At 47.2% G+C, this 27,405-nt stretch overlaps 1 protein-coding gene and 1 pseudogene across 1 annotated transcript; both read right to left on the reverse strand.

The window, feature by feature from the left end:
- Positions 1-962: 962 nt before the first annotated feature.
- GM2A (ganglioside GM2 activator) lies at positions 963-14,452 on the reverse strand. The gene is made up of 4 exons (XM_059061166.2): positions 14,177-14,452; positions 8,717-8,878; positions 2,921-3,103; positions 963-2,605 (listed from the first exon to the last, which is right to left on the reverse strand). Exons 1-4 carry the CDS (start codon positions 14,264-14,266, stop codon positions 2,450-2,452), a joined length of 591 nt encoding a protein of 196 aa, XP_058917149.1. The 5' UTR covers positions 14,267-14,452; the 3' UTR covers positions 963-2,449.
- A 6,597-nt stretch (positions 14,453-21,049) lies between these two features.
- On the reverse strand, positions 21,050-22,093 carry LOC131754701 (NHL repeat-containing protein 3-like; annotated as a pseudogene).
- Positions 22,094-27,405: the final 5,312 nt, after the last annotated feature.

A 27,405-nucleotide genomic window follows, 5' to 3' on the forward strand; every position in this document is an offset into this window, starting at 1 on the left:
GCCACAAACTCTTCTGGCAGAAACAGCCCAGGAAACAAGCTCCAGAAATCCCTAGATGTCACTCCAGTCAGAATGGGCATCATCAAAAAATCTACAAACAATAAATGCTGGAGAGGGTGTAGAGAAAAGGGAACCCTCTTGCACTGTTGGTGGTAATGTAAATTGACACAGCCACTATGGAGAACAGTATGGAGGTTCCTTAAAAAACTAAAAATAGAACTACCATACAACCCAGCAATCCCACTACTGGGCATATACCCTGAGAAAACCATAATTCAAAGAGACATGTACCACAACGTTCATTGCAGCTCTATTTACAATAGCCAGGACATGGAAGCAACCTAAGTGTCCATCAACAGATAAATGGATAAAGAAGATGTGGCACATGTATACAATGGAATATTACTCAGCCATAAAGAGAAACGAAATTGAGTTATTTGTAGTGAGGTGGATGGACCTAGAGTCTGTCATACAGTGAAGTAAGTCAGAAAGAGAAAAACAAATACCATATGCTAACACATATATATGGAATCTAAAAAAAAAAAAAAAGGTTCTGAAGAACCTAGGGGCAGGACAGGAATAAAGACACAGACGTAGAGAATGGACTTGAGGATATGGGGAGGGGGAAGGGTAAGCTGGGACGAAGTGAGAGAGTGGCATGGACATATATCCACTACCAAATGTCAAATAGATAGCTAGTGGGAAGCAGCCGCAGAGCACAGGGAGATCAGCTAGGTGCTTTGTGACCACCAAGAGGGATGGATAGGGAGGGTGGGAGGGAGACGCAAGAGGGAGGAGATATGGGGATATATGTATATGTATAGCTGATTCACTATGTTATACAGCAGAAACTAACACACCATTCATTGTAAAGCAATTATACCCCAAAAAGATGTTAAAAAAAAAAAAGAAATCCTGAGATGTGATCAATGAGAAAATATGCAGCCACAACAAACGAGGAATTCTCCTCGAGTTAAAAAGATTTATTACCATTCCAGCCTTCATATGAGCCCAGAACCCGGGGCTGGTCATGGGTGATTAAGTTGTCAAGAGAGGACAGGACAGTGAACAAACCCAGGCACGTGACATGAGTCCACCTCTCTTCGCTGGATCCCTGCTCCACAGAGTGGCTGCTGGCGGGTCCACCTGTTCAGCCTCTGCCCCACTCACCCTGACAGTGCTCCAAGGCCAGGGCAGGCAGCCTCGTGACCCCTGAGCTCACAGCTCTGAGGCCGCCTCTACTCCCCCAGCACTGGAGGAGCATTCTAGGGTCAGGCACTATGGATTTGGCCCGATGGAGGGAGAAACATTGCTGGAGGAGTTGTCTCAAGGTTAAAAAGGACAAGGCATGCATGTTCTTATATCCAAGGCCACGAACTGGCCACCCATGAGCCAACCAGATTTCCCCAGTGACAAGTCTGTTTGGCCCCTTCTGCCTGCTCAGTATTTAAAAAAATAATTCGTTGCCAATATTTAAAAATTGATTTCATATAAAAGTCTGGATTTCTGGCTTCTCGAGGGAAAAAGAAATTGAGAATATTTGGTAATGCTGGGCCCATACTCTCCTGTGGTACTCACTGGCTATAGCTAGACAGCAGCTGTCCCTATGGACCAGATGTGCCCTTCCCAACTCAACCCAGTCCCCACATCCCTGATTATACCCCCAGCTCGAGACTGGGCAGCAGCTGCCTCGGATCAGTTACGTTATACAAAGGAAAAATGGAAGATGTGCCTACAAACAACAAGTTCCTCGTGGTCCTCATCACTTACTGATGTCTTGCGCTTTGCCCTGCAGGTACCTGAGTTCGCAGACTGCCTTAAACATACAGCATTCTCAGATATCTCTCCCATCACATGCCCTGCCTCTCCAGGATACACTGTGCCCCACTGTTAACTGGGCAAGTCTAGAAAAGAACACTAAATCATAGACGTTAATGGAGGAACAGACTGAGATCGACTCCTTCAGACCCTTCATTGTAAGAGGGGGTGGGAGTAAAATAAAAACTGTTAGTACTCTCACTCTGCTTTTAGGTCAGCGACACACACAAAAAATCAATGAGAAAAATCATAAAGGTACTTCAGGAGACCAAGACTGGGTCAGCCTGAACGTGGGGTCACAAAACGTGTTAGCCCCCTTCCTTGACCGTTTAGAAAATGAGTTGAGCTCTTAGAGAGAAAGCCATGGAGGTGAGGAGGAAAACGCAGTGGCCAGCCCAGTAGATGTCCTGGGCTGTCAAAAAACCACCAGGCTCATCCTCCTTTAGGTTAGGGCTGCTGGCCCACACCTAAAAATTTTATAGGTGGCATAAAATGACTTTCAGTGGGGGAGTGTCATCATTGTAGAAAGGGGATTGAGAAAGGACAGAGAGTAGAATCTGGCCTTGGCCAATGTAAGAAGAAGAGGATGCCTTCCTCACATCCCCTTCATTCTGCTGTGGCAGGTGCCACCTTATTTGCCCTTTAGGGAGGCGGAGATTTTGACACATCCCAGATGTTTCCCGTTGATGCTTAGCATAATCTTCGAGCGGTAGTTCCCACTGCTGAGCCAGCTGGGCAGCTCCAGGTCAGGCAGGAAGAAGTCAGTCTTGGGCAGTGAGTAGGTACCCTGTGGGAAAGGCAGTGGACCACAGGTCAGTAAGAGCCTACAGATGGGACTCTCTCCTGGAGTGACCTCTAGGATTGCAGCTGCAAACTGCCCCTTCTCCCACTCTCCTAAGAGCCATGTAGAGCATAGAATGTGGTAGCAAAAGGACACCAGAGGTCAGATCGAGTTTCAGGTCTCCCATCACAGTTGGATAAACCGAGGCCCCCAAAAGATAAGTGATTCAGGATAGATCATATCAATTTATACTCACAGACATCCAGGTCTGCAAGAGAATGTCTCCAAACCCCATGTCTCTACTCTACTCCCTATACTTACTTGTTTGAATGGACAGTGACAGGGAAGTCCATAGGTGTGCAAGGGTTCTGGGCAGGGATTCTCATCGGGAGCTAACACTTCAAGCACATTACAGAAGTTCTCGTAGGTGCAGCTGCCAAGTTCCTCCATACATGGGACTTTGACCCAAAAGCCAGCCACTTCCTTCTCCAGAGTTAGTACCAACTGGTGAGAGAGTTGGAGAAAGTGTAAAATTCCAAGGCAAACATACCAGTTCTTCTGCCTCTTTAAAAGGTCAGCGTTTTATTTTAACATATTTTAATTGGATGGGATCTGGGAGATATTCTGATTGAGAAATGACAATATTGTGGCACATCCTCCAACACTATCCTTTCCTGTGCCCATGGCAGACATTAATAATCAAATGTAACTTTTTTCCCCCTGCACTGAACCACACTGTCTTATAATTCTTTAGATAGTCACTACCCATTGTTTGAAGTTGAAATGCACTTGTCATCTAACTGCTAATTGGCTAACTGTGGCACTGCTTCTAGACTTTCCTTCTCAGCCCAATCTTGGCTTCAAAACCTTTTCCTTCAGAGGACTTCAGGCAGCTACCACCAACTGATTGGAGTTGGTTACCAAGATGAAACCCATCTGCTATTCTTGGATCCTATTTTCTCTGTACAGCCATAGAAGACAGAAACTGAAAACAATAGGAATTTACAGAGGGATCATTCTGGGATTGCTATTAGGAAGATCTTAACAATCGTAGTGAGGTTACAACAGATGGAACTACCTCAAGAAGAGATGGGCTGCCTGGACCCTGTTGGGGAAGCTACAAAAGGACTCCTGCACCCAGAGAGAAGCTGGATGGGGAGATCTGTGAGTACTTCACACCTCCATGCTGCCACGATTCTGCTCCTGTTCTGGAGGTGGGGGCTGACCAGTTGTGCCTGGCACGGGCTAAGCATTCACTACGTATTAGCTGCCTAAGAGCCAAATGAGTGGTGCCTTAGGGACCATGATCGTATGCCCCCAAAGGTGTCAGGGAAAAGTGTCGGGAAAGGGCAGGAGGAAGTCTGATTCTCTGTGGGTGTAATGGCAGGAAACCACTAGCGCTGTAACATCACAGCATCCTATGAATCCCAGCCCCCAAGCTCACTTGATTCAGGGCTTTTGTTTCTAAGAGACAAATCCTGGATGGGTACTTATTCCCCTTGAGCCTGCTGGGCTCAGGCTAGCTCCCCAGGGTGTAGACTCAGTCTTCCAACTGCCCCAGGTGTCAGGATCCAGGTCCAGGAGGAAGGGATAAGTCCGCGCAGCCTGTATCCTGAGTGGACAAACTCAATTTTGCCTCATCCCACTCTGCTGACCCACACGTTATTCCCCACCCCCCGAGTCATGCACGGTCCCCTCCCAGCCCTCCTGTCTCCTCTCCTGCCAAGCCTGCTTCAACCTCTTTGCCTAGAAAGAGCTGAGGGCCTGGGGTGGAATGCTACTTCGGCCACTTCCTACTCTTGTGCCTTTGGGGAATTTCTTCTGTCCCCATTCCCTTATCTCCAAAATGGGACATTTTAAGAGTGTCTGCCTCTCTCACAAGGTCCCACTGAGTGAGACAATGCCTGTCAAACACTTAGCATACTGCCGGAAATCCAAAAATTACTTCCTGCTGGACTTCTCCCCTCAATACCCCTCCTTGTTTTGCTAACACCCCAATGAAAATGGTTGAGCCAGTTCTGCCCTGAACAAGAGAGAACACCCAGCTGAGGGGACCAGTGGGGACCAAGTCCTGCCTGGGCTCTTCCCACCACACTGGAAGCCTGTGGGGCTGCATCCACTAGGAGCCAGGCCTCCCCCAGCCAGGACAAGCACAGCACAGGAGGTACTCAGCGGGGTTACCCCAAACTTAAGGCAACAGCCATGCCTGCCGTTTGGGGATTACAAACCATGGCTTATTTTCCAGTCCTTGTTCTCAGTCTACTTGTTCATATGGCTCAGAAGAGCAAGCAAGGAGAGTTCCCTGGGTGGTCCAATGGTTAGGACTTGGTGCTTTCACCGCCATGGGCCTGAGTTCAATCCCTGGTTGGGGAACTAAGATCCCACAAGACGTGCAGCATGGCCAAAAAAAAAAAAAAAAAAAAAAAACATCAAGCAAAGCTGAATTAATAAGGGACCATCATTCCCTCTATTCCAGGACTACCTTAGCACCTCCACAGCTCAACCTAAATAAACCCCTGTGTCATGGGACCTGGTTCCACAAGACAGACAGAGGCACTGATGGGTAATGGAATCACGATCTCTGTACCCACCAGGGCACCTGGGCAAGTCCCTTCTCCCCTCAGGCCTCGGCTCCTCCATCTTGACCATGGAGTATTTGGATCTCATGATCTTGAAGAGACCTACCAGTTCTGACATCCTAAGAGTCCAAGTTTCTTGCAGGTTGAAAACAATGACTTTTCTCTTGGCCTCTAGCTCAGGGCTAGGCACACAAGGCTCTAGATAAAGACCCACTGATAAGGGCTTCCTTGGTGGTGCAGTGGTTAAGAATCTGCCTGCCAGTGCAGGGGACTCGGGTTCAAGCCCTGGTCCGGGAAGATCCCACATGCCCTGGGGCAACTAAGCCCGTGAGCCACAACTACTGAGCCTGCGCTCTAGAGCCCACGAGCCACAACTACTGAGCCCGTATGCCACAACTATTGAAGCCCACGTTCCTAGAGCCTGTGCTCCACATCAAGAGAAGCCACCGCAATGAGAAGCACACACACCGCAATGAAGAGCAGCCCCGCTTGCCACAACTAGAGAAAGCCCGCGCACAGCAACAAAGACCCAATGCAGCCAAAAAACCAAACAAACAAACAAAAAACCCCACTGTTAGCAACTGACTTGAAGGGGAGACATTTGATGAGATCAGGGAAGGGGCAGTTATATCTCAATCACAGGGCTCAGGCAGGGGCATTGCAGGTACAGGACTTTAGAGGGGAAAAACAAGGTAAACCATCAGGGCTGAGAGCTACGAATCTAAAAGCCTGAAATAAGTGTACATGCCAAATGTGATAGCAATTTACGATTCCTGAGGATGGGGAAACCAAGGTCTCAGAGGCTGCAACTTGAGAGCTCAAAGAAGAGAGTTCTAAATTATGCCAAATCCTGTGGAACACATCAAAAGAAGAAAAAGGCGTTCCTGGACAAACTCCAACCTTGTCCGTGGCTCACAGAATCTGGAGCATCCAACTTCTAAAAATTGTAGCTGGCATCAAGTCCATCCAGCTTCCAAATGGAACTTTTTTTTTCCTTAATTTTTTGTTTAACTTATTTAATTTATTTACTTTTGGCTGCGTTGAGTCTTCATTGCTGAGCATGGGCTTTCGCTAGTTGCGGCGAGCGGGGGCTACTCTTCATTGCAGTGCCCGGGCTTCTCACTGTGGTGGCTTCTCTTGTTGCAGAGCTCGGGCTCCAGGCATGCAGATTCTTAACCACTGTGCCACCAGGGAGGCGGACTTTTGATTGAAGAAATTTCACTTCAGCAAGGTCAGAAGAGGAGGAGGTTTCTCTCCTGCCACTAACAGGTGCGTGGCCTGGACCAGTCACTCCTCTCTGGGTCCCAGTAACAAGGGGAGAAGCCATTAACCTTAAGAGCCCTTCAGGCTCATACAGTGCTTGCATCCTAGCAGCTCTCCTGGGGGGCAGGGGTCTTTGCTGTCAAGGGGAAAGTCCTGGCATACTCCCCTGCTAAAACTCCAAGCACTAATTCCACCTCCCTGCCAGAAAGAGCTCAGGAATAGGAAACATTAGACAGATAAGGACACCAGCCTTGAATGCTGACCTGGGGCAAGTTACATCCTTCTCTGACCTTCAGTGTCCCTTATCCGTAAAAGGAGACTCATCATCTTTTCTCCTACCCAAGTGGTGAGAGGCCAAATCAAAACTATATACATAAGAGAAATGTAGGAGGAAGGGAAGGGACAGTGGGAATCTGAGTCCAATTTTTTTTTTCTTTTTTTTTTGCGGTATGTGGGCCTCTCACTGTTGTGGCCTCTCCTGTTGCGGAGCATAGGCTCCGGACGCGCAGGCTCAGCGGCCATGGCTCACGGGCCCAGCCGCTCCACGGCATGTGGGACCTTCCCGGACCGGGGCACGAACCCACGTCTCCTGCATCGGCAGACGGACTCTCAACCACTGCGCCACCAGGGAAGCCCTAAGTCCAATTTTAAAAAGCTCAATGGCCCAAATTTATGATAGGTAATAAAGTACAGACTGACGATGGTTCAACTTACAATTTTTCAACTTTACGATGGTACAGAAGCAATACACATTCAGTAGAAACTGTACTTCCTGTTGTGAATTGTGATCTTTTTCAGGGCTAGCAATATGCAGTACCATTCTCTCTGGTGATGCAGGGCAGTGACAGGAAGCCACAGCTCCCAATCAGCCATGCGATCATGAGGGTAAACAACTTAAACCATTCTGTACCCAGACAACCATTCTGGTTTTCACTTTCAGTACAGTATTCGATATTCAACACCTTATCATAAAATAGGCTTTGTGTTAAATGATTTTGCCCAACTGTAGGCTAATGTACATGTTCTGAGTGTGGTTAAGGTAGGTGAGGCTAAGCTGTGATGTTTGGTAGGTTAGGTGTATTAAATGCATTTTCGACTTAACGAGATTTTTCAACTTATGCTAGGTTCACTGGGATGTAAGTTGAGGAAGATCTATAATAGAAAATGGGTCAGGGGGAAACCATCTTAATGGTCTACAAAGAAGCCAGGAAAAGGCTGGGGGGAGAAAAAGGAGTTCACCAGCTTTTTCCTTCCAAGTCAGTTGTACTGCATCAGTGTTCTTGGAAACGTCTGCAGTTTGCATGGCAGTGGCAGAAGAGCAATCATGATGGCCAGCTCGCCAAAGAGCTCTTTGCTCCAGACTCAGTGGAGGTAGTGTCGAAATGTGACCCTGGTAGAAAATCACTTGAAGAACAGCTAAAGAAAATGCAGTGACCTAGCCTGGAGAAGACTTGGGAAGAGGTGCTGGACAAAGCAAAGCCTGAGAGCTGTTTGCACATACAGGACTCTGGGTCAGAGAAGCCACAGGAAGAGATTGATACTAGAGGAAATATTAACAACGGCTAACATGTACCGAGCTGGTCTTGTGTGCCAGGCCCTGTGCAAGGCACCATCCATGTTATTAACTCAGTAATCGCTCAGAGAAATGTATGAAGTAGGGGCTCATACAAGTCAAAGGGTAGTTTCAGGTACACAGATTCCAAATCAGAAAACCTTTTAAAGAGTCAAAAGGAAACTGGTGCCAGAAGAGATCTGCACCAGGATAAGCTGAAGGCATACAAGAATATGGTATATGTCACAACTACTAAGCCCACACGCTCTGGAGCCCGCACGCCACAACTAGAGAGAAGCCCCATGCCCTGCAATGAAGAGCCCGCATGCCGCAACTAAGATGCAGCCAGATAAACAAATAAATATTTAAAAAATAATAATATGGTATAAAGGTAGCAATGCAAACCAGTGAGGAAAGGACTACAATATATGGAGTTGCAATGGATACACAGAAAGTTTCTATTGTTCTGTATGAAAACATGCAAATATCCACCCCCAAAACAGGCAACAGGCATGAATGAACTGGTTATTCCTAAACAAAAATACAAAAGGCAAATAAACTTATGAAAGGACATTTAACAAATCTATGCTTCTTTTGCTGCTCTGGGATTCCAGGATTCCAAAATTATTCAGTTCCCTGAGCATACATGCCTCAGGGCCCTCCCTCTGGCCCATAGCACCTTCCCTCCAGCACCTCCCCGACCTTGCCCACCCCTGGGCTCACCTTCAGAGGATCTTTGAGGTTCGCAGTGGTCCTGACCTCAGCACTGATGGTCATGTTCCCAGGAATGACAATGGGGTCAGGTTCCACCGTCAGGCTGTTGATCACCACAGGGTCCTTCCCCTCATCGCAGTTATCCCAGGAAAAGCTACTGAGCTGGGAGAGCTAAGGACAATAAGGCAGCAAGAAAAGAAGAGAAAAGAAAAGTTGACAAAAGGAACTCTCGGGCTTCCTTGGTGGCGCAGTGGTTGGGCGTCTGCCTGCCGAAGCAGGGGACGCGGGTTCGTGCCCTGGTCCGGGAAGATCCCACATGCCGCAGAGCGGCTGGGCCCATGAGCCATAGCCACTGAGCCTTCGCGTCTGGAGCCTGTGCTCCGCAACGAGGCCACAACAGTGAGAGGCCCGCATACCGCAAAAATACAACAACAACAACAACAACAAAAAAAAAACGGAACTCTCACAGGTTAGAAGGATTAACAGAGCAGTTTACTGACAGTGTGCCAGAGGGCGAGGTACCTGCCCTCTATAAGCTTCATCTGCAACTCTACATCTGTAAGCCTGGAATAACGCTGGTCCTACCCATTTCATAGGCAGGACTAAACTAAAAGACAATTTCCCAAAAGTATGCTGTGAACTATAGAGCACAGAATCACAGACCTTGCAATTCAAAATAGGAGACTAACCATATCCACCTTTGGTAGATACCTTCTCTGATCTCTCACCTCCCTGCTCCCCGCTTCTCTCCAGCTAGTCTTGGCATCTCCTTAGAGCGAGGCTTTTGGAGGATTCGGCTTTGCAGCCCATGCCCAGAACCTTATTCATGTCACACCCCAGGCCCAATCCAGGGCCAGGAACAATAGGTAACACAAAACACAATGGGAGGGCTTCCCTGGTGGTGCAGTGGTTGAGAGTCCGTCTGCCGATGCTAGGGCACGCGGGTTCGTGTCCTGGTCTGGGAGGATCCCGCGTCCCGAGGCCATGGCCGCTGGGCCTGCGCGTCCGGAGCCTGTGCTCCGCAATGGGAGAGGCCACAGCAGTGAGAGGCCAGCGTACCGCAAAAAAAAAAAAAAAAAAAAAAAAACAATGGGAAACATAACAACATCTAACACCCTACCCTCAAGGAGGCACAATTAGCCCAGGGAGGGACTAGGACACACCTGAAAAGATCCCCAGTGGGCCATCTGCTGATGAACAATCCCTAGTGAACAAACTTCCGCAATCCTAACCAGTGCTTTCTTAACTGCCCTGTCCCGCACCCCAAGTCATTCCCCTCCCCTCTGCTGAGCCATATCTCCTCCTCTTCCTCCACATCCCCCAAGAGGTCTCCTGATTCCTGATTCCACCATTGTGTCCAACTACACATGACCACTGACTCCCCACTCCCACAGAACCCTGTCTATGATCTTTAACACTTGCTGTACCGTGCAGACTCTGCCCACCCACGCACACCTTTCCCAGCCCCCTGAAGACCACCTACGAGAGGCTTTCAGCATTCCCACCACGCACATCCCATCTTAGAAGGAAAACCTGCCAGTCCCACATCCCCAAGTTGACCCCTGTCATCAACACAGCCACAGGTAGGTGGGCCAAAAGAGAATACTTAACCCAGGCCAGGCAGACAGATTCTCTCTGCCTCCGATTTGGGAAGTGAGACAGAGGCAAAATCATTCAGAGGACATTGGGCTTTGAGCTGTCATGGGGTCATAAGCTTTAAGACAGAGCCAGAACACCTAGACTCATGACCAAGCCAAAGGGACAAGAACAAAGGGCTCTGCTGGGCTGTGGAAAAGAGAACAGAGTCGCCCCCTGCCTCCGGCCCCCTATCTAAATAGGCAGTGAGGGGGAATAGCCAAGTGCATGGTTTTAGACTAAGATATGGGAAAAATCAAGGCTTTAGTTGGTAGACATGGCTTGAAATCATAGCTCAACCACCGTATCATGTGACTCGACAGGCCAGTTTCCCCTTTGGAGCTGCAATTTCCACATCTTTTAAGTGGAGTCATTTCTACTTTCCTCCCAGACCTGTTGCGAGGATGAGAGCATGTACATAAAGCTCATGACACAATGCCAGGCACAAAGCATGAGCTGGCTCCCTAAATGATAGCCATTAGACATCCCAGCCGCCACTTCCTGCCATTAGTTCTATGAGATTCCTTGTATACCTGGAATAAACTTCCCTGTACTTGAGCTTCTTGGAATGGGCTTCTGTCCCTTGGAATGAAGCATTGGGCCATGAATAAGAAAGGCCTGATTCATCCCTGCATTTCCCACAGCCCCTTAGACAGTACCCTATTTGTAGGTACCAACAAACGTTTCCTTCAACATTCATTCTGCAGATATTTATGAAGCAGTGATCACAGGCCCGGGGCCAAGGGCTGTTCATAGAGGTAAACAATTAGAAATGTGCCTGTCCTTCGGTGAGGAGCTTACAGTCCATTGTAAATAAATATTACCCACTATGATCTCTGGGTGCCATAAAAGAAACAAACAGAGGGTCGTGTTGAGAGTGACAAAGGACTCACTTAAATAGGGTGATGAGGAGGTTATAATCCTGCAAGATGAGGAGCCAGCCATGCAAGTATTGAAAGAATGTTCAGGCGGAGGGAACATGGGCAAAGGCCTCGCACTGGGAAGATGCTCAGCTGCTCTGGGCCCTTCAAGGCCAGTGGGCTAGATGTAGTGGATGAGGCACCCAAGTAAGCTTAGAGGGGTGGCAGGGTCATTTAATTCATGCCAGACCTCATAGGTCATCATCAGGAGGCCGGATTTCCTATAAGTGCAATGGAACGCCATTGCAGGAGAGGGCCATGCTCTGGTTTATGGTTGAGAATGGACTGCAGAGGGTCAAGTTTAGAACACGGGAGACCAATTAGAAGGCCACTATCAAATGAAAGCATGCCTGGGATTTAGAGTTGGGCTGGAGGGTGGGTAGGAAGACTAGCCATTTTCTAGAGCTGCTTTCACAAATTCCAAGGCAGGCTGATTCACAGCGAGGATTGATTCCAGGCTGGAGGAAGTGTCCAGAGTACCCTGCTCCTCCTTCCCTCAGGCTCTGGGGAGACTAAACAAGGTGGTTTCTCGATGGCTGACTAGAGGCTTCTGTCGCAGTGAATTCTGCAGCTGAGTCCAGTCTCATCCGGAAAAGAAAGCGTGATGTGTTAGCAATGCCCACTAAGGGCAGGCCTGGCACCAGATATCTGTCATCCCAGCCTAGGCTAACATGTGGGAAGAGGCAACGTATGGCAGAGGGCAAAGGCTGTGGAGGCAGAAATATGGGTCCAAATCACAGACCTGGATTAAAACCATACCTCAGCCACTCTCACTAGCTAAGAACATGTGTCAGTTGACCCCCCTCTTGAGGTTCAATTTCCTCATATATTAAATGGGCATAACTATATCTTCTCACAGGGCTACTGTAAGAGTGAGAAGTTTGTATATAGAAAGTACAGGTCACAACTCCTCAACACTGTCACGGTCATGAAAACACAAGTCTGAGAAACTGTCACAGACCAGAGGAGACTGGGGAGATAGGACAACACATGTAGTGTGGTGCCTGAGATTGGATCCTGGAACAGAAAGAGGATGTTAATGGGAAAACTGGTAGAATCCAAATAAAGTCTAGAGTTTAGCTCGTGGTAATGTACCTATGTTGGTTTCTCAGTCTTGACAAATGTACCATGGTAATACAAGATCTTAACATTAGGGGAAACTGAGTGAGGAGTGTGTGGGAGCTCTGTACTGTCTTTGCAACTTTTCTGTAAGTCTAAAATTACTCCCCTAAAAAAGTTTATTAGGGAAATAAAGAGCAAATACCTGGCTCAACACATAGCACATAGTATGTGCACAATAAATGACATTAGACAGTTACCCGAGAGTCTATTAAGTACCTATTTTGCACCCAGCCTGGGGCTAGACATTCTCCTCTTTTATCTAAGGATCACCACAGCCCAGGATCATGAGACCAGGTTAATGCTAGAAGAGGAACTGGAACTCCCGGTTTCCTGATGCTCCAACACTATCACCCCACAGCCTTCATGTGGCCCAGGGTTTCAGGGTAAGGGTTCCGAATCACATGAGCCCAGAGAAGACCCGGATGATAGCAGATAAGAATGGAAAGTGCCCCTTGCTGTGTAATCTCAGATGAGTCCCCTATCCTCTATGGGGCTGGGTAAGGTGGGTGAACTCCCTGATGTCTCATGGCCTCTCTAAAACTGCCAACGTAAGACCCTCTGGTCTGGGGCAGCATCCACAGCCAAGACATGTAGGAGAGCGGGGATGTAGGACTGGTTCCAGACTTAGCCACACCACCTCATAGTGGTCAGACCTGGAGCCAAGAGAAACATTCTCAGCCTACACTCAGGGACTAACTGTGAACACTCCGGGCCAGTAAGGCCAAGAGTTCTTTGCTCCTCCATTCAATAGGCAAAATAGACTCCTTGCCCCTGGGGCAGGGTGAGGCGGAGCCCACTGGCTTCTATCACTTTATGAGTTTAAGATATAAGAGCTTTTCCATCCATGGAAGCATTTCCCTTCACCCACAACCATCAAAGAAAGGCAGGTTGGTACTATCGAGCCCATTGTACAGATAAGGAGACCAAGGCTTAAGGAGCCCAAATGCCACTCCCATGGATTAGAGACAGAGGAGGAATCAGAAGCCAAGCCTCCTAGTCCTATCCCACTTTACCTCACACTGCCCTGTTCCTGGCTCTGACAAATATTTCCAAGGAGGTTGGCGGGAGGGGACTTAGGCTGGGCCTCTCTCTTTGACTGCTGCCAGAGATACTAAGTGTCTGGCCCCCAGGTATGCAGCAAAGAGGCCATGGAACTAGGCTTCTCTACTTCTCAGAATTACAGAACTTCCCCTTCCCCAGGGTCTGGAGCACAGGGTGACTGAGAAGATAAGGGAGAAGCTTGTAGGCTGTTGCCTCTCAATGCCTCACACCCAGGAACAGGGCTGCACCTTTGTCGCCAGAGGAGCAAGTATGGACCTTCTGGCCTGAAGAGCCTCTCAAACCCACCCACCCACGAGGAGGAGCAGTGCCTCAGAGCAGGACAGAGGGGAGGGGAAGGGTACCATGCATTTCATGGAGGAAAAGAGAGGGCACGTAAACGGGGCTGCGTCTCTGGGCCTGGGATTAGAGCCTTGGTCTTGCAGTTCCATAAATTTCATTCAGACGTTTGGAAAGAGGACAGGAGTACAGACGGGACTGAGATTAACCCTTCCAAAACAGTCTGGAGCAGAGCAAAGCCTTACAGTCCACCCCACTGTACAGATGGGGAAACTGAAACCCGCAGAGAGCAAAGGACCCACTCAGAGCCCCACAGTTGGTGACTTTGGGAGGCTCTGATGCAAAGAAGTAATTCTAGAGACCGGAGAGGCCACCCCCATATCCCACCCCAGCCCGCACATCCCGAGCTGGGCTGGGATGCTGGAAGCAGCCTCCTAAAGGAGAGGGTGCTCACCCGGTTCAAGGAGATGTGTGCAGCAGCCACTGGGCCGGCGAGAAGCAAGCCCAGGGAGATGAGGAGAGGAGCCTGCATCAGGGGGTTCATCGCAAAGGGTGGGTCCTCACCAGGTTAACTACAAGGTTCGTGGCGGCGACGACGCCTTTAAATGCCTGCCTGTATTGGTTATGCAAAGCTGTGTATTCCTACGCAAAGCTGAGTGCGGCCACTTCCCCGTGCATCCGCCCCCTCCGGATCTGAGATTTCGGGGCCGGGGATTGGACAGAGCTCTCCCGGCTCCGCCCCACAAAGGTTCCTCCTTTAGCCCCGCACTTCGCCCGTGGGCGACAGGCCCCGCCTTCAGTGGCGAAAGCAGAGTCTGAGGAGAAAAGGGGCGTGTCGAGTACGGGGCGGGGCGGGGCCGGAGTGCTAGGGAGGGGTGGGGCTGTTGTTTCTGAACTCACGCTGTGAACCGTCACTGCTGGAAGGGCCATCATGTTTTCGTTCGCCCAAGTCCTTCTTGACAAAAATATCATGCTCCCTGTCTATACTACGCTTCCCCTTAGTTGTGTTACAAATCACCCTGTCTTTTAAATAATTATTATAATGATAATGTTAACTTTTAGTAAGTGCATTAATGCAAGCCAAGCGCTGTCAAGCACTTACGAGGGAATCCATTTTTTTGCCCCACTTTACCACTGAGGAAACATACATGATAAGGCAGGTTAGCTTTGCCAAGGTCACACAGCTAAGAAGTGACAGAGCAAGGATTCTGCTTATATATACCTCATCAGCCAAGATTTCCCTAAGCTACTACACTGTGTAGTTGAGGTTTAATTTTTTAAAAAGCAATAGGGACCCTATTCCTGCCAAATTACTGCTGGATTCTAAACCCCACAAGGGGTGGAACCATGACTTCTGGTCACTAGTAATGTGACACATAATAGGCAATCTTTGTCGAGTAAATGAACGCATTAATAGAATTGAAAACAACCTAATCATCTTTTAAAATAAATTTTTAATTTTGGAATTAATTTTAGATTACAGAAAAGTTGCAAAAATAGTGCAGGGGCTTCCCTGGTGGCGCAGTGGTTGAGAGTCCGCCTGCCGATGCAGGGGACACCGGCTCGTGCCCCGGTCCGGGAAGATCCCACATGCCGCGGAGCGGCTGGGCCCGTGAGCCATGGCCGCTGAGCCTGCGCTTCCGGAGCCTGTGCTTCGCAACAAGAGAGGCCACAACAGTGAGAGGCCCACGTAACGCAAAAACAAACAAACAAAAAAATACTTATAGATTCAAGTCAGACAAAATAAAGGCCCTGCCCCCATTCCTATAACCCTACCCCACCTCTGCAAAAACTAGGGTCTATTCAAGAAAAGCAATCACCAAGTAAAGAGTAAAACAAAGAATGTTGCTCACCATCCAGTTCTACCTACAGTGCAGCCTGAAAGGGGTTCAGGAAGGAGATTAGGATGAGACACTGTGCTCTGGGAAAACTGATAGAACAGGCCTTTAGATAGTTAGATATGTTCAGGAAGAATTTTTATGAACCTGATTCTTGCATCTTCCCGTAATTAGAAAAGCACTAAAACCGTTGACTAAGATATCTGTTCCTTATGACTAGCGGCAACCTTCTACCAAGATGTGTGCTTGATTACATGAACACTTTCACCAGAATGACACATATACTGACCTCTCCCCCAACTCCCTCCACCTCTTCAGAGCAGTTCCTCAGGACTATCTGAGAGGCTGTCTCCTCGGCTACAGTCCTCAGTTAAGTCCCCAAAGAAAACTGAAACTCACAACTCTCATTTTTGGGTTTGTTTGATTGGTTTTTTTTTTTCTTAGTTGACAAGACAAACAAGGTACTATCCAAGAGTATTAATACCAAAAGACAAGAAATCAGGTTAAAGTAATACAAAGTGCAGGTGGTCGGCATTCTTGAGACTAATAACTCTCGGACCATCTGGGAGAAATAGAAACATCTGGGAGAAGAGCCAATGTAAAATTTTAAATGGTCCAGACCATCAGGCCATCATTCTTAGCCAGGACTGCACACTACACTTTTCTGCAGAGCTTTTACAATTCCTAATCACCAGGCCATACTCCAGACCAACTACACCTAAATCTCTGGAGGTGGGACCCAAGGTTGTTTTTGTTTTTTTTTTAATCCCAGATGATTCAAATGTATGACCAAGGTTGACATAAAGCACCTGGCATACAATAGACTCACACGTACATAAAAGTGGCAATTACTAAAACAAGACCATTATCCTTGAAGAACCCACATTCTAGGAGTGATGGGTTGCAACTTTGAAAGTTGCTGCCACTCTAATGTTCATCATCATGGGCTTCCTGGAGGAGCAACTGGGTCTGAGCCCTGGAATAACATGGCTCAGGATGACCTTCCAGCCTTGTTTGCGTGTGGTTGGAGACCCAGTGTGAGCGTAAAGCCTGGTGTGGGTAGTGCCCTTGTTGCTGAACCCAAAGGTCGCGCACCTGATACACAGTGAGGCCAAACAAACCGAAACATTGGAATATGGAGCTGAGAAAGTTTTATTGTAGGGCCAAGCAAGGTGAATAGGCAGTGCCTGCTCAAAAGACCGGAACCTCCCAGTGGTTTTCAGGGAATAGTTTTTAAAGGCAACATTTGGGTGCCGGCTGCAGGGTGCATGACTTTCTTCTGATTGGTTGGTAGTGAGGTCACAGGGTGGTGTCCCAGGAATCTCAACCATCAACCTCCTGGCTCTGACCAGTCTGGGGTCTCAGCATGTCTTCCCCATCCTCCATCTGGGTGGGAGCCTTAGTTCTTGCAAAACAACTCAAAGACATGTGTCAGATTGTTGTGTACATTCCCTGAGAAGCTAGGACTCTGTTTCATCACTGAACTACTTTTTGTTGGCTGCTTTTCCTTTGTTTTTGCACTCCCTCACTTCCCTGATTAGTAGCTGCTTGAATCTGCTCTTTGGAACTCAGGGAAGGTCTAGGAGACTGAAACCCTTTTTCTACAAACAAGAAACGGGGGACATGGAAAGGTTGTTGTACCCGGGAATGTCCCGCATGGTCCTGCTTAATTTCAGATTTAGTGAGGAATGCTTACCACCTCAAATGCATGTGAAGACGTCACAGACAGCAACACAAGCCTCAAATATCATTTGTTTGTCTATGTGGTGTTTCTTAGAATTTTTACTTTTTTAAAAAAATTGAAGTATAGTTGGTTTGCAATGTGTTAGTTTCTGATTCAGCAACTATATACATATAGTGATTCAGATGTATATACATATATATGTATGTATTCTTTTTCACATCTTTTCCATTTTAGTTTATTACAAGACACTGAATATAGTTCCCTGTGCTATACAGTAGGACCTTGTTATTTACCTATTTTATAGATGGTAGTGTGTGTAGTTGGTTTTTACTTGGTTGTCAGTGTATAATAAAAGCAGGTGATTTCTCATTAAATTATGGACTTCCAGCTTTCCTGAAAAACTCAGAGAATCTGGAAACACTGGCCTGCATTTCTACAGGGCAACAGTCTGTTGAAGCTGAGCTGTCACTGATGGGCTTCTGCAGCCTCCAATAGCCCCTACAAGCTGTGCATCTCTCACTTTTGTTACTGCCTGGTCTCTGTGGGTTTCAATCCCAAATTTAGCCTGGACCTCTGGTTTTAAAATCTTAACTCTTCTTGTTATTAAAGGGTATTATTTATTTATTTTAAAAATTTATTTATTTTATTTATTTATTTTTGGCTGTGTTGGGTCTTCTTTGCTGCATGCTGGCTTTCCCTAATTGCGGTGAGCGGGGGCTACTCTTCGTTGCGGTGTGCGGGCTTCTCATGGCGGTGGCTTCTCTTGTTGTGGCTTTTGGGCTCTAGAGCACGGGCTCAGTAGCTGTGGCACACGGGCTTAGCTGCTCCGCGGCATGTGGCATCTTCCCGGACCAGGGCTCAAACCCATGTCCCCTGCACTAGCAGGCGTATTCTTAACCACTGCGCCACCAGGGAAGCCCAAGGGTAATTTTTAAAAAGAAGGTAAAATCATAACTCTCGTACAGATATGAAATGAGCATGCAGTAGTGATTTTATTGTTAACTCCTTCAATGAGGGAACCTGTGAGATGTTACAGCCAGTGCAAAGGAGAGTTCAAAGAACAAACACAAGTATGCATCAGGAATATTGAGATAAAAGTAGAAATGGAGGCAAAATCGGCCTCTTCCATAATGGGGGAGGGAAGTCAATTTAACCTCCACAGGACAGAAATGAAATGTCTATAGGCAAAGATTATTTTCTATTGTTATGGGTTATCTACAACTTCAGATGTAGGTAACCTTCAATGACAGACACAGAGTCTCCATAGAACTAGAAGTAGATATGTAGAAGAGTATGCTCTAGACAATGAAGAGTTTTCCATTGAAGTCAAAAATTTTCTCTCAATGGTAATGGTATTTCTTTTCTAAAAAAAATAATTAATTAATTAATTAATTTCTTTTTGGCTGCATTGGGTCTTTGTTGCTGTGTGCGGGCTTTCTCTAGTTGTGGTGAGCGGGGGCTACTCTTCATTGCGGTGCATGGGCTTCTCATTGTGGTGGCTTCTCTTGTTGCAGAGCACGGGCTCTAGCCACGTGGGTTTCAGTAATTGTGGCACACGGGCTCAGTAGTTGTGGCTCGTGGGCTCTAGAGCACAGGCTCAGTAATTGTGGCACATGGGCTTAGTTGCTCCGTGGAATGTGGGATCTTCCCGGACCAGGGCTCGAACCCGTGTCCCCTGCATCGGCAGGCGGATTCTTAACCACTGCACCACCAGGGAAGCCAAGGTAATGGTATTTCTGACTTAAACAATGCCTTTAACCTTACTGGGCCTCAGTTTCCCCATTTGTAAGAAGGTCAGATTAAACTAGATGACCTCCAAGTTCCCTTTCAACTTTGAGAGTCTGTCTACATAGTAGAAAACTGGAAGGAACCCTAGAAGTTATTTCAGTCTCCTCTCACTAGCCCATTTTATTTTATTTTACTTTATTTTCATTCTTTCCAAAACTTTTATTTTTATTTTTTAATAGAAAATACAACACATTTCTCATTCAATTAATTCAACCAATTAATCCAAAGGAAAAAAGTGAGATACCATGATTACAAGTATGCTAATAAAATAAACATTTTTAGCAGGACACATGGAAACAATACTTTCAGCAAGTTTTATAAAAATCTGGTATAAAACAAAGTAAAATACAACATTTTTGAAATGACAAAATCTAACCTATATTCTTTCAAAGAGACATTTGCACTTCTTGTCCTGGCCTGGAAACAAAACAAATAAAACCTCAAATTACTTCCTTTCATCCAAGTCGATTTGGCTAAACTGCATAAAGTTTGTGAGGATACGTTTTGAAAAAAAGCAATAAATGCAAAATTAAGGCAAAACTGATAGCTGGTATCAGGTAAATAGCACATTTAGTAGGACCCTTGCTAATAAGATGACTTTAATGTACTTGGAGCTACAGATTTCAAAGGGCACATTTGTACCTATTGCACATCAGATCCTCACAACCTTCCTGAAGGAGGAAAGGCAATGATGTTCCCATTTCACTGAAGAGAAAACTAAGGCAACTCACTTAGATCACACAGCTTGACTAGTGGCACAAACACACATCACTGGCCTTGGAACACAGGAGAGAGTTTCCTGTTGGTAGATTTACCTTCCTAACTGCATCACGATATGACAAAAGTGTAAGTTCCTCGAGGTCTGGAAAACAGACTCCAGTCGTAACAGGTAATGAGGACAGTCAGCTCAAGATTTCTCACTTGCCGTACAGTTTACAGTAAAACACTGAGATAAAGACGTTGGTTGATACGAGAAAAGGCGAAGAATGCTCTGAAAGATTGTAATATGGCAAGGTTCCTTCCAAACCTAGAATGAACTAGAACAAACTGAACAAATGGTCTTAATTGGGAGGCCAATATTCAAAGGGGTAAAAAAGAGACATAGAAAAGAAAGGTAGGAAATTCTTCATCTTAATAGCTCCAAGTGTTTGGCTCCCATAAATAATTCTAAAACTTCCTTGAGGTAGACAAATGTTAGAAATGGACAGAGTTCATGTAAAACAAAGATGGATGGATGGAAGGAAGGAAGGGAGGAAGGGAGGGAGGGAGGGAGGGAGGAAGGAAGGTGGCGGCACTGAGCGGAACTATTTTTAACGCTACCTTTAAAAACCATTCCAGTTACTTGTAAAAACCCCTTTCGGTAAAGTGCTTAGACGCTAGCCATTTTATTCTTACACTTAAAGGATGAAACTACATATCCTATAGCTAAAGGACCAAAGCCAAGTTGGACCTGTAAAATAAAGTCTACCGAAGTTCACAGCAAGCATGCACTTTTCTTAACATCTGCACCTGGACGCCGTTCTCTCCTCCTCAGTTTTTCAAGTCAGAGCTCAAACGGACTCCCCTGCAAAGTCTCCATGATTCAGACATAACACCCCTCCTTCTGAAAGTCCTACTTCCCTGGTGCGTTGCTGTCGCCGTGTTTTGTGGACTCTAAGCTACTCAAAGGCACACAGACAACCCTGCCTGCTCGTTCCTGAATCTTCAGGACCTGGCACTCTGTGGGTTCTCATTAATCAAGACCCCAATTGACCCCATCTCTCAAGCAGTTCATTTTTTACTAAGTGAATAAAGTGAAGGTTTGTGTTTATGTGAAATTCAATAAATTATCCTGCAAACCCATTTTTATTCCTGTGTTTCCCCCCCCCACCCCAGGGAGAATGAGTCTATAGGGCAAATTACTGGCTTACCACCTTAGTCCCATTTTTCATTAGAGTTACGTTTCTTTCATTAAAGTATCCTTATGCACTCATGTGTGACACGAAGTCACAAGCATGCCCCAAAGTTGAGAATCTGAACTTCCACCTGAAAGACCTTCAGGGAAAGAAACAGTTACGAACCGAATGAAGAGAAATAGCTATTCACAGGGACGTATTTTTGTACTTGTTTTCTTCCAATTTCTGCTACATAAATGGCTCCAGTCTTCCCACTGACGTCTAAGAGACGAGGTGAGACCTGATCCGCCAGCTGGATTGTGCTGATCGCCGAACAGTCGCCAATGCTTCCTACCAGGGGCGCTGCCACGAGTAAGCGCCGGCTCAGATTCAGTTGGGCTACGATCAAGTGCTTCCCGTCGGGAGTCAGTCTGACTGCAGAAGGTCCCTCTTCGGAGAAACAATTATTCCAAGCTCCTAGCCACTCCCCCGTGTCTTTATCAAACACCTGAATTCTTTTATTGCCTCGGTCCTGCCACCCACACCCGACCATCAGAGTCAGCTGTAACACTGAGGAATGCTGGACTTAGCAGGCCCTGTCCCATTTTCTTCGTGTAGCCAAAGGATCATGAAATCTTGCGACAATTTGATCAAGCTATTATTCAATCCTCCATCTCCATCCACAATGTAAATATCCCCTGTGTCTTCTACATATAATTCAGCAGGGTTATCAAACTGCAGGGGATTTAAACCAGTGCCTTCTTCACCTGGGGTACCCAAAACTTGAACAAGATCACCAAAGGAATTGTATTTTTTAATAGTATGACCATAGAGTCTTGGGCTACATAAACGAATCCGTTGAGGGAGTCAACTGAAACACAAAATGTTGCTCCAGTAAAGTATTCTGAATACTTAGGCCAATCCACATCCAGCCAGTAAAGGGCTTCCTCAGCTCTCCAGGAAATTTTAAAAGCAAAGTGAAGAGGTAACGGGAGCCGAGAGGCACAAAATCGAGAATGGAAAACCAGAAACGCAAGAAAGAAGCCAGCGCCGGCTACACAGACCCAGAATCTCGTCATGACTAGACAGGAATCCTGGCGAGGGAGAAAGATAGGCAGGCGGCTGGGGGCCACCCGGACAGCCTCAGGTCCATGCGGTTCGTCGCTGCACTGAGCTCCTAGCTCCAATGCGCCTAGGTGAGAGCCAGAAGGCAGCGAAGACCAGGGCGAAAGAAAATCAGAACTGGGCTTCCGGATTCCCAGCGCGTTCCCACCACCCGCCGCCCGCCTCCCCCTGCACCTCCTGACTAGCCCATTTTAGAGATCAAGAAATTGAAGCCCAGAGAGGGACAGACCTTGCCGAAGGCCACCCAGCTGAAATGGGATGAGAATCCAGGTTTCTGGCCTCTCAGCTCAGGGCCACACCCCTGGACAGAATTGCAAAGCTAATAAGAGCAGGAACCCCTTTCTCACCTCACCCTTCTGAAACCTGAGAGCAGCTGGAGGCCTGACAGTGCCTTGGGGAGCAGGGGTTGGACTGGTTGAGCAGGCCCAGCAGGGCTGGGGAAGTTGCTAAGCAAGGGCCCAGGGTGGGAAGCCCCACCCAAGTTTGCATTGCCTTGATACCCCCAGATTTTCATCTCATTAGAGCCTTTGCCTGGAGCTGTGATTCTCAATGCTGGTTACACACTGGAATCACCTCAAGAGCTTTATTTTTATTTATTTATTTAATTTAAAAATTTTTGGCTGCATTGGGTCTTCGTTGCTGCGCTTGGGCTTTCTCTGGTTGTGGTAAGCAGGGACTACTCCTCATTGTGGTGCATGTGCTTCTCATTGCGGTGGCTTCTCATTGCGGTGGCTTCTCTTGTTGCGGAGCACAGGCTCAGTAGTTGTGGCATGTGGGCTCAGTAGTTGTGGCTCGCGGGCTCTAGAGCGCAGGCTCAGTAGTTGTGGCGCACGGGCTTAGTTGCTCTGTGGCATGTGGGATCTTCCCGGACCAGGGCTCGAACCCGTGTCCCCTGCATTGGCAGGCAGATTCTTAACCAGTGCGCCACCACGGATGTCCCTAAATCCTTCTTTTTAATGGCTGTAGCACCTGGAGAGCTTTAACCAAATCACCTGGGAGCCCAGGCCCAGACGGCTGCCCATGGTGGGACACATGAAGCAACATTTTTTAAAGTAATCCCCAGAGGATTCCAAGGTGCAGCCAACTGGGAGAATTACTGGACTAAAGCAGCTTTTCCCTAGTGGTAATACACATGCAAAACACCTGGGATCTCATTAAAATGCAGATTATGATTCAGCAGGCCTGGGCAGAGCCCAAGAGTTTGCATTTCTAAGAAGCTGCTGATGAGGCCAAGGCTGTTACCCAGAAGACCACAGAGTAGCAAGGGTCAGTACCAGACACTGTCTCCACCACTGAGTTGCAGGAGTGGGATACAGATGGAGTCACTATTTCCTTCCAAGGAAGGCATCTGGTGAACTTTCCCCTTCTCCTCCGTTTACTGAAACCCAGCAGAAAGGACAAAGCCTCGGCTGTTCGCAGGTTCTCACTCTACACCTCATCGCCCTACTGCTTGTAGAGGCAGGATGGATTCCATGCTGTCGGAAGGTCAGTCCACATGCAGTATCCTTTGGTTCTGTGAAGTGTCTAGCTTCAGTGAGTTTCTCAAGGAGAGCTGGGTGAATCCAAGCAGGCTGTCCTGAAGCCTGTTCTTTGAACAGGTCTGCTCAACCTTTGCTACCCTTCCTCCTGATTCCTTCCCTGGCCCTTGGCTGGCCTCCAAAGTGGTGCTAAATATAATTTGAGTTTAACAGACCCTGACTGTTTTTGCCAGTAATTTTCCAACCAAGGACAATCCTACTGACTTATCAGGAAGGAGGGCAATACTTAAGAACCTTACTTGTCTGATGACTCCCACCACGGGTGGGGTCGAGGCGGAGGGTATGAGGATCTTGTGCTTTCTGAGGGCTTGGGACCTGGACTCAGGGACAGGCTTGCAATGCACTGGTAACAGATTTCAGCCAGGCAGCACCACGGTCAAAACTCCTTCATGGGAACCTTGACAGTTGAAACCGAGTCCCCCTAAAACTGAGTTCCCTCTCTATCCAAAATTTTATTCCCTTTCTTGTCCCCTCTGACCTCAAGGCTGTGCTAGCTGAACACTAATCAGCTAGAGTCAGATAACTAAAATTGCTGTTGTCGGTAACATGTTAATGTACCAAAACTACTATTATCGATATCGTCATTAAGGTAGAAACTCAGGTTGTTTCTGCAGAGCAAGATGAGCTAATTTAAGACCCCCAAGCCATGGACCACCTGGCCAAAGAATCATAAACCAGAGATAGCCTGACCTCTTGAAATTACAATTAAGAAATGTCACAGGGGCTTCCCTGGTGGCGCAGTGGTTGAGAGTCCGCCTGCCGATGCAGGGGACATGGGTTCGTGCCCTGGTCCAGGAGGATCCCACATGCCGCAGAGCGGCTGGGCCCGTGAGCCATGGCCGCTGACCCTGTGCGTCCCGAGCCTGTGCTCCGCAATGGGAGAGGCCACAACGGTGAGAGGCCCGCGTACCGCAAAAAAATAAAAATAAAAATAAAAATAAAAATAAAAATAAAAATAAAAAAAAAGAAAAGAAATGTCACAAGAGGATGATTAATCTCAGCCTCTTTGTTCCTCCCCTTACAAAAACCCGTAATCAAAGACTAAGTTGGAGTGGATCTGAGGCTTGTCTCCCAGCTCCCTACTTTGGCACCCTGCAGTAAGTGTTCTTTTCTTCACCACAACCCAGTGTCAGTGGCTTTGCTTCACGTTGGAGGAGCAGACCCGAGGTGGGTTTGGTAATACAGTCTCCAAAGCATTCTATTAGCTATCTCATTCATTCATTCAACAAGCATTTGCTGGGCAGAGCAATGCCAATATCCCGACCCTAGGCTGCAAAACGGAATCTGCCAGCACTCAGAGTACTCAGTCGTATTGCTCCAGGTGCCTCGCACGCCTGCAAGGCTGGGCAGAAATGTGAGTGAGGGCGTCAGCCGCCACCTGTAGTACGTTCATTCTGCCAGCAGGGGGAGACAGCTACCCAATTCGGGCTTTTTGTTTCCTGACACACTGGCCCAGTGTGGACAGACCTGATTTTTCAAGAGAAGCTGGAAATCCAGATTTTTATGTGAATGTTTCAAATCGTTAAGGACTGGGCAGCGAATTAAGATCCTAATAAAAGACGGCATGAGTCTGCAGGACAGATGTACCCTAAAGAACCCCAGTGGGCACTCTCTGAAGTTTTGAGTGTGGGATCCTGAATTCATTCAAAAATGCCAGCGCTTTACATCATTCGTCTAACGCCCGCATTTGACATGTGGGGAGACTGAGGTTCAAAGAAAAAAGGGACTTGCCCAGCTTTGTTAGGGCAGAGCCAAGAGTTGGAGTCGGGCGTCCTGACTTCTGGTCCAGGTCTTCCTGCTGTGAGAAGCTTTCCCACCAGAACCCTGGGGTCCTCAGCGACACAAGATTCTATAGCTCCGGCAAGGGCGGGCTCCGAGAGCTGGTCCTGCCCAGGGGAGCCCTGACGGGGCTGGGGAGGTCGCCAAAGCCCAAGGGCAGGAGGGGGAGTCAGAGTTTATTTTTAGCTGCCTAGAATGTGCTTCTAAGCCTTATTTAGACATCAGGCGGCAGGGTGAGCTGGAGGCAGCAGGGGCGGGGGAGGAGATAGCTGCCTCCCCCTCCCTGGGCTCCTCTTACAACTGCTCTTCCCTGCCTACCCCTTATCATCCTTTCTGGGGGCTCTAGGGCTGCTCTAAATAGCAGCCCTTGCTGGCATGGGCTCTGTCCTGCTCCGGCTGGCTGGCTGGCTGGCTTCCTCCTCGACCTCCACCCCTTTCTCCCCATTCCCCACAGTCCCACAGAGAAATAGAACTCCAGGGTCCTAGAATGTTTTCATCTTCTGTGGTCACAGATCCCTCTGAGAAGCTGTAGTAATTTACCACGGTGGCTTAGAGCTTATTTTGTGGAGTCTCATGGACCTGGGTTCGACTCCAGTACATGACCCTAAGCAAGTCCTTATTACACTCCCCAAACCCAAGTTTCCACTTTAGTACAGTGGAAATAGTAACCCCTCTAACCTCCCTCATGGTTCCTGAAGATTCAATGTGATAAAATATGTACAGACCTTAGCTTGCTGTAACAAATCCTCAATAAATGATGGCGATAGTGATTAAAGCTACAGACCCTCTACCCAGAAAAAAACTGAATTGCTCATCCATGCAGAGTTGTGAATGTAATTTCAGGAGGTTCAGGTAGCCTCTGAGGCCTGCTGACCCCAGTCCAACTTCGGACCCAATCCAGCTAATTAATCCATTCATTCATTTGTTCAACGAATCTTTGCTTGGCATTTTCTGGCGGTCCAGTGGTTAGGGCTCCACACTTCCACTGCTGGGGGCCGGGTTCAGTCCCTGGTCAGGGAATTAAGATCCCGCAAGCTGTGTGGAACAGCCAAAAAAATATATGTATATATACTGGAGGAGTTTATTAAATTTAGAAAAACAAAACAAACAAAAAACAAATCTTTGCTAGAGCTTAGCAATGCCAGGCCTGGGTAAAGTGTGGGGTGGGGAGATGTGAGTCCAGAGAAGTGAATGTATGTGAATTATCCAGGGTCAAAATGCAAATCAATAGCAAGCCAAGGATCAGAATGAAAGTCTCTCTCTTTTCTAAAACAACTTTCTTGAGGTATAAATGATATACAAAAAACCTGTACATATTTAACACATATGATTGGATGAGTTTGGACATATGCATGCAGCCCTGATACCATCACCATAGTCAAGGTAATAGACATCTCCCTCACTTCCGAAAGTTTCCTTGTGCCCCTTTGTTTTTTGGTTTCGTTTTTGTGGTAAGAACACAAAACATGAGATTCACTCTCTTAACAAGTGTTTCAGAGCACAATACTTTAGTGTTGTTAACTGCAGACCCTATGTTGTACCACAGATCTCTAGAACCACCTTTCTCTGCTTCTTTGAGACTATTTGAGATACCTCATACAAGTGGAATCATGCAGTATCCTTCTGTGACTGGTTTATTTCACTTAGCATAATGTCCTCCAGTTTCAGCCATGTTGTCACAAGTGGCAGAATTTCTCTCTTTTTAAAGGCTAACTAAACTTTGGTTGTATGCATACAACCATTTATCTGTCAGTGGACATTTGGGTGTTTCCATATCTTGGCTTTTGTTAATAATGTTTCAGTGAACATTAGGAGTGCAGATAACTCTTCATGATCCTGATTTCAATTCTTTTGGCTATATACCCAGAAGTGAGACTGCTGGATCATATTACCATATTTTTTAATTTTTTGAGAACCGTCCATACTGGTTTCCATAGCGACTGTGCCATTTTACATTCCCACCAATATGTACCAGAATGAAAGCCTCTTGAATGCCAATCTTGATTCCTTTGAGGAAGAACTTCTGTCTCTGAAGGGGGAACCACAATAAATACCCC

Source organism: Kogia breviceps, chromosome 4, assembly GCF_026419965.1.
Source record: "Kogia breviceps isolate mKogBre1 chromosome 4, mKogBre1 haplotype 1, whole genome shotgun sequence".
NCBI lineage: Eukaryota > Metazoa > Chordata > Mammalia > Artiodactyla > Physeteridae > Kogia > Kogia breviceps.

What these genes read in the sequence shown, in the direction of transcription:
- GM2A (XM_059061166.2), bottom strand. Translation starts at nt 14,266, where the DNA reads ATGAACCCCCTGATGCAGGCTCCTCTCCTCATCTCCCTGGGCTTGCTT. An exon ending in CACACATCTCCTTGAACCGG is followed by an intron (nt 8,879 to 14,176) that starts GTGAGCACCCTC and finishes TATTGTCCTTAG; the next exon opens with CTCTCCCAGCTCAGTAGCTT. An exon ending in ACCTCAAAGATCCTCTGAAG is followed by an intron (nt 3,104 to 8,716) that starts GTGAGCCCAGGG and finishes CTCTCTCACCAG; the next exon opens with TTGGTACTAACTCTGGAGAA.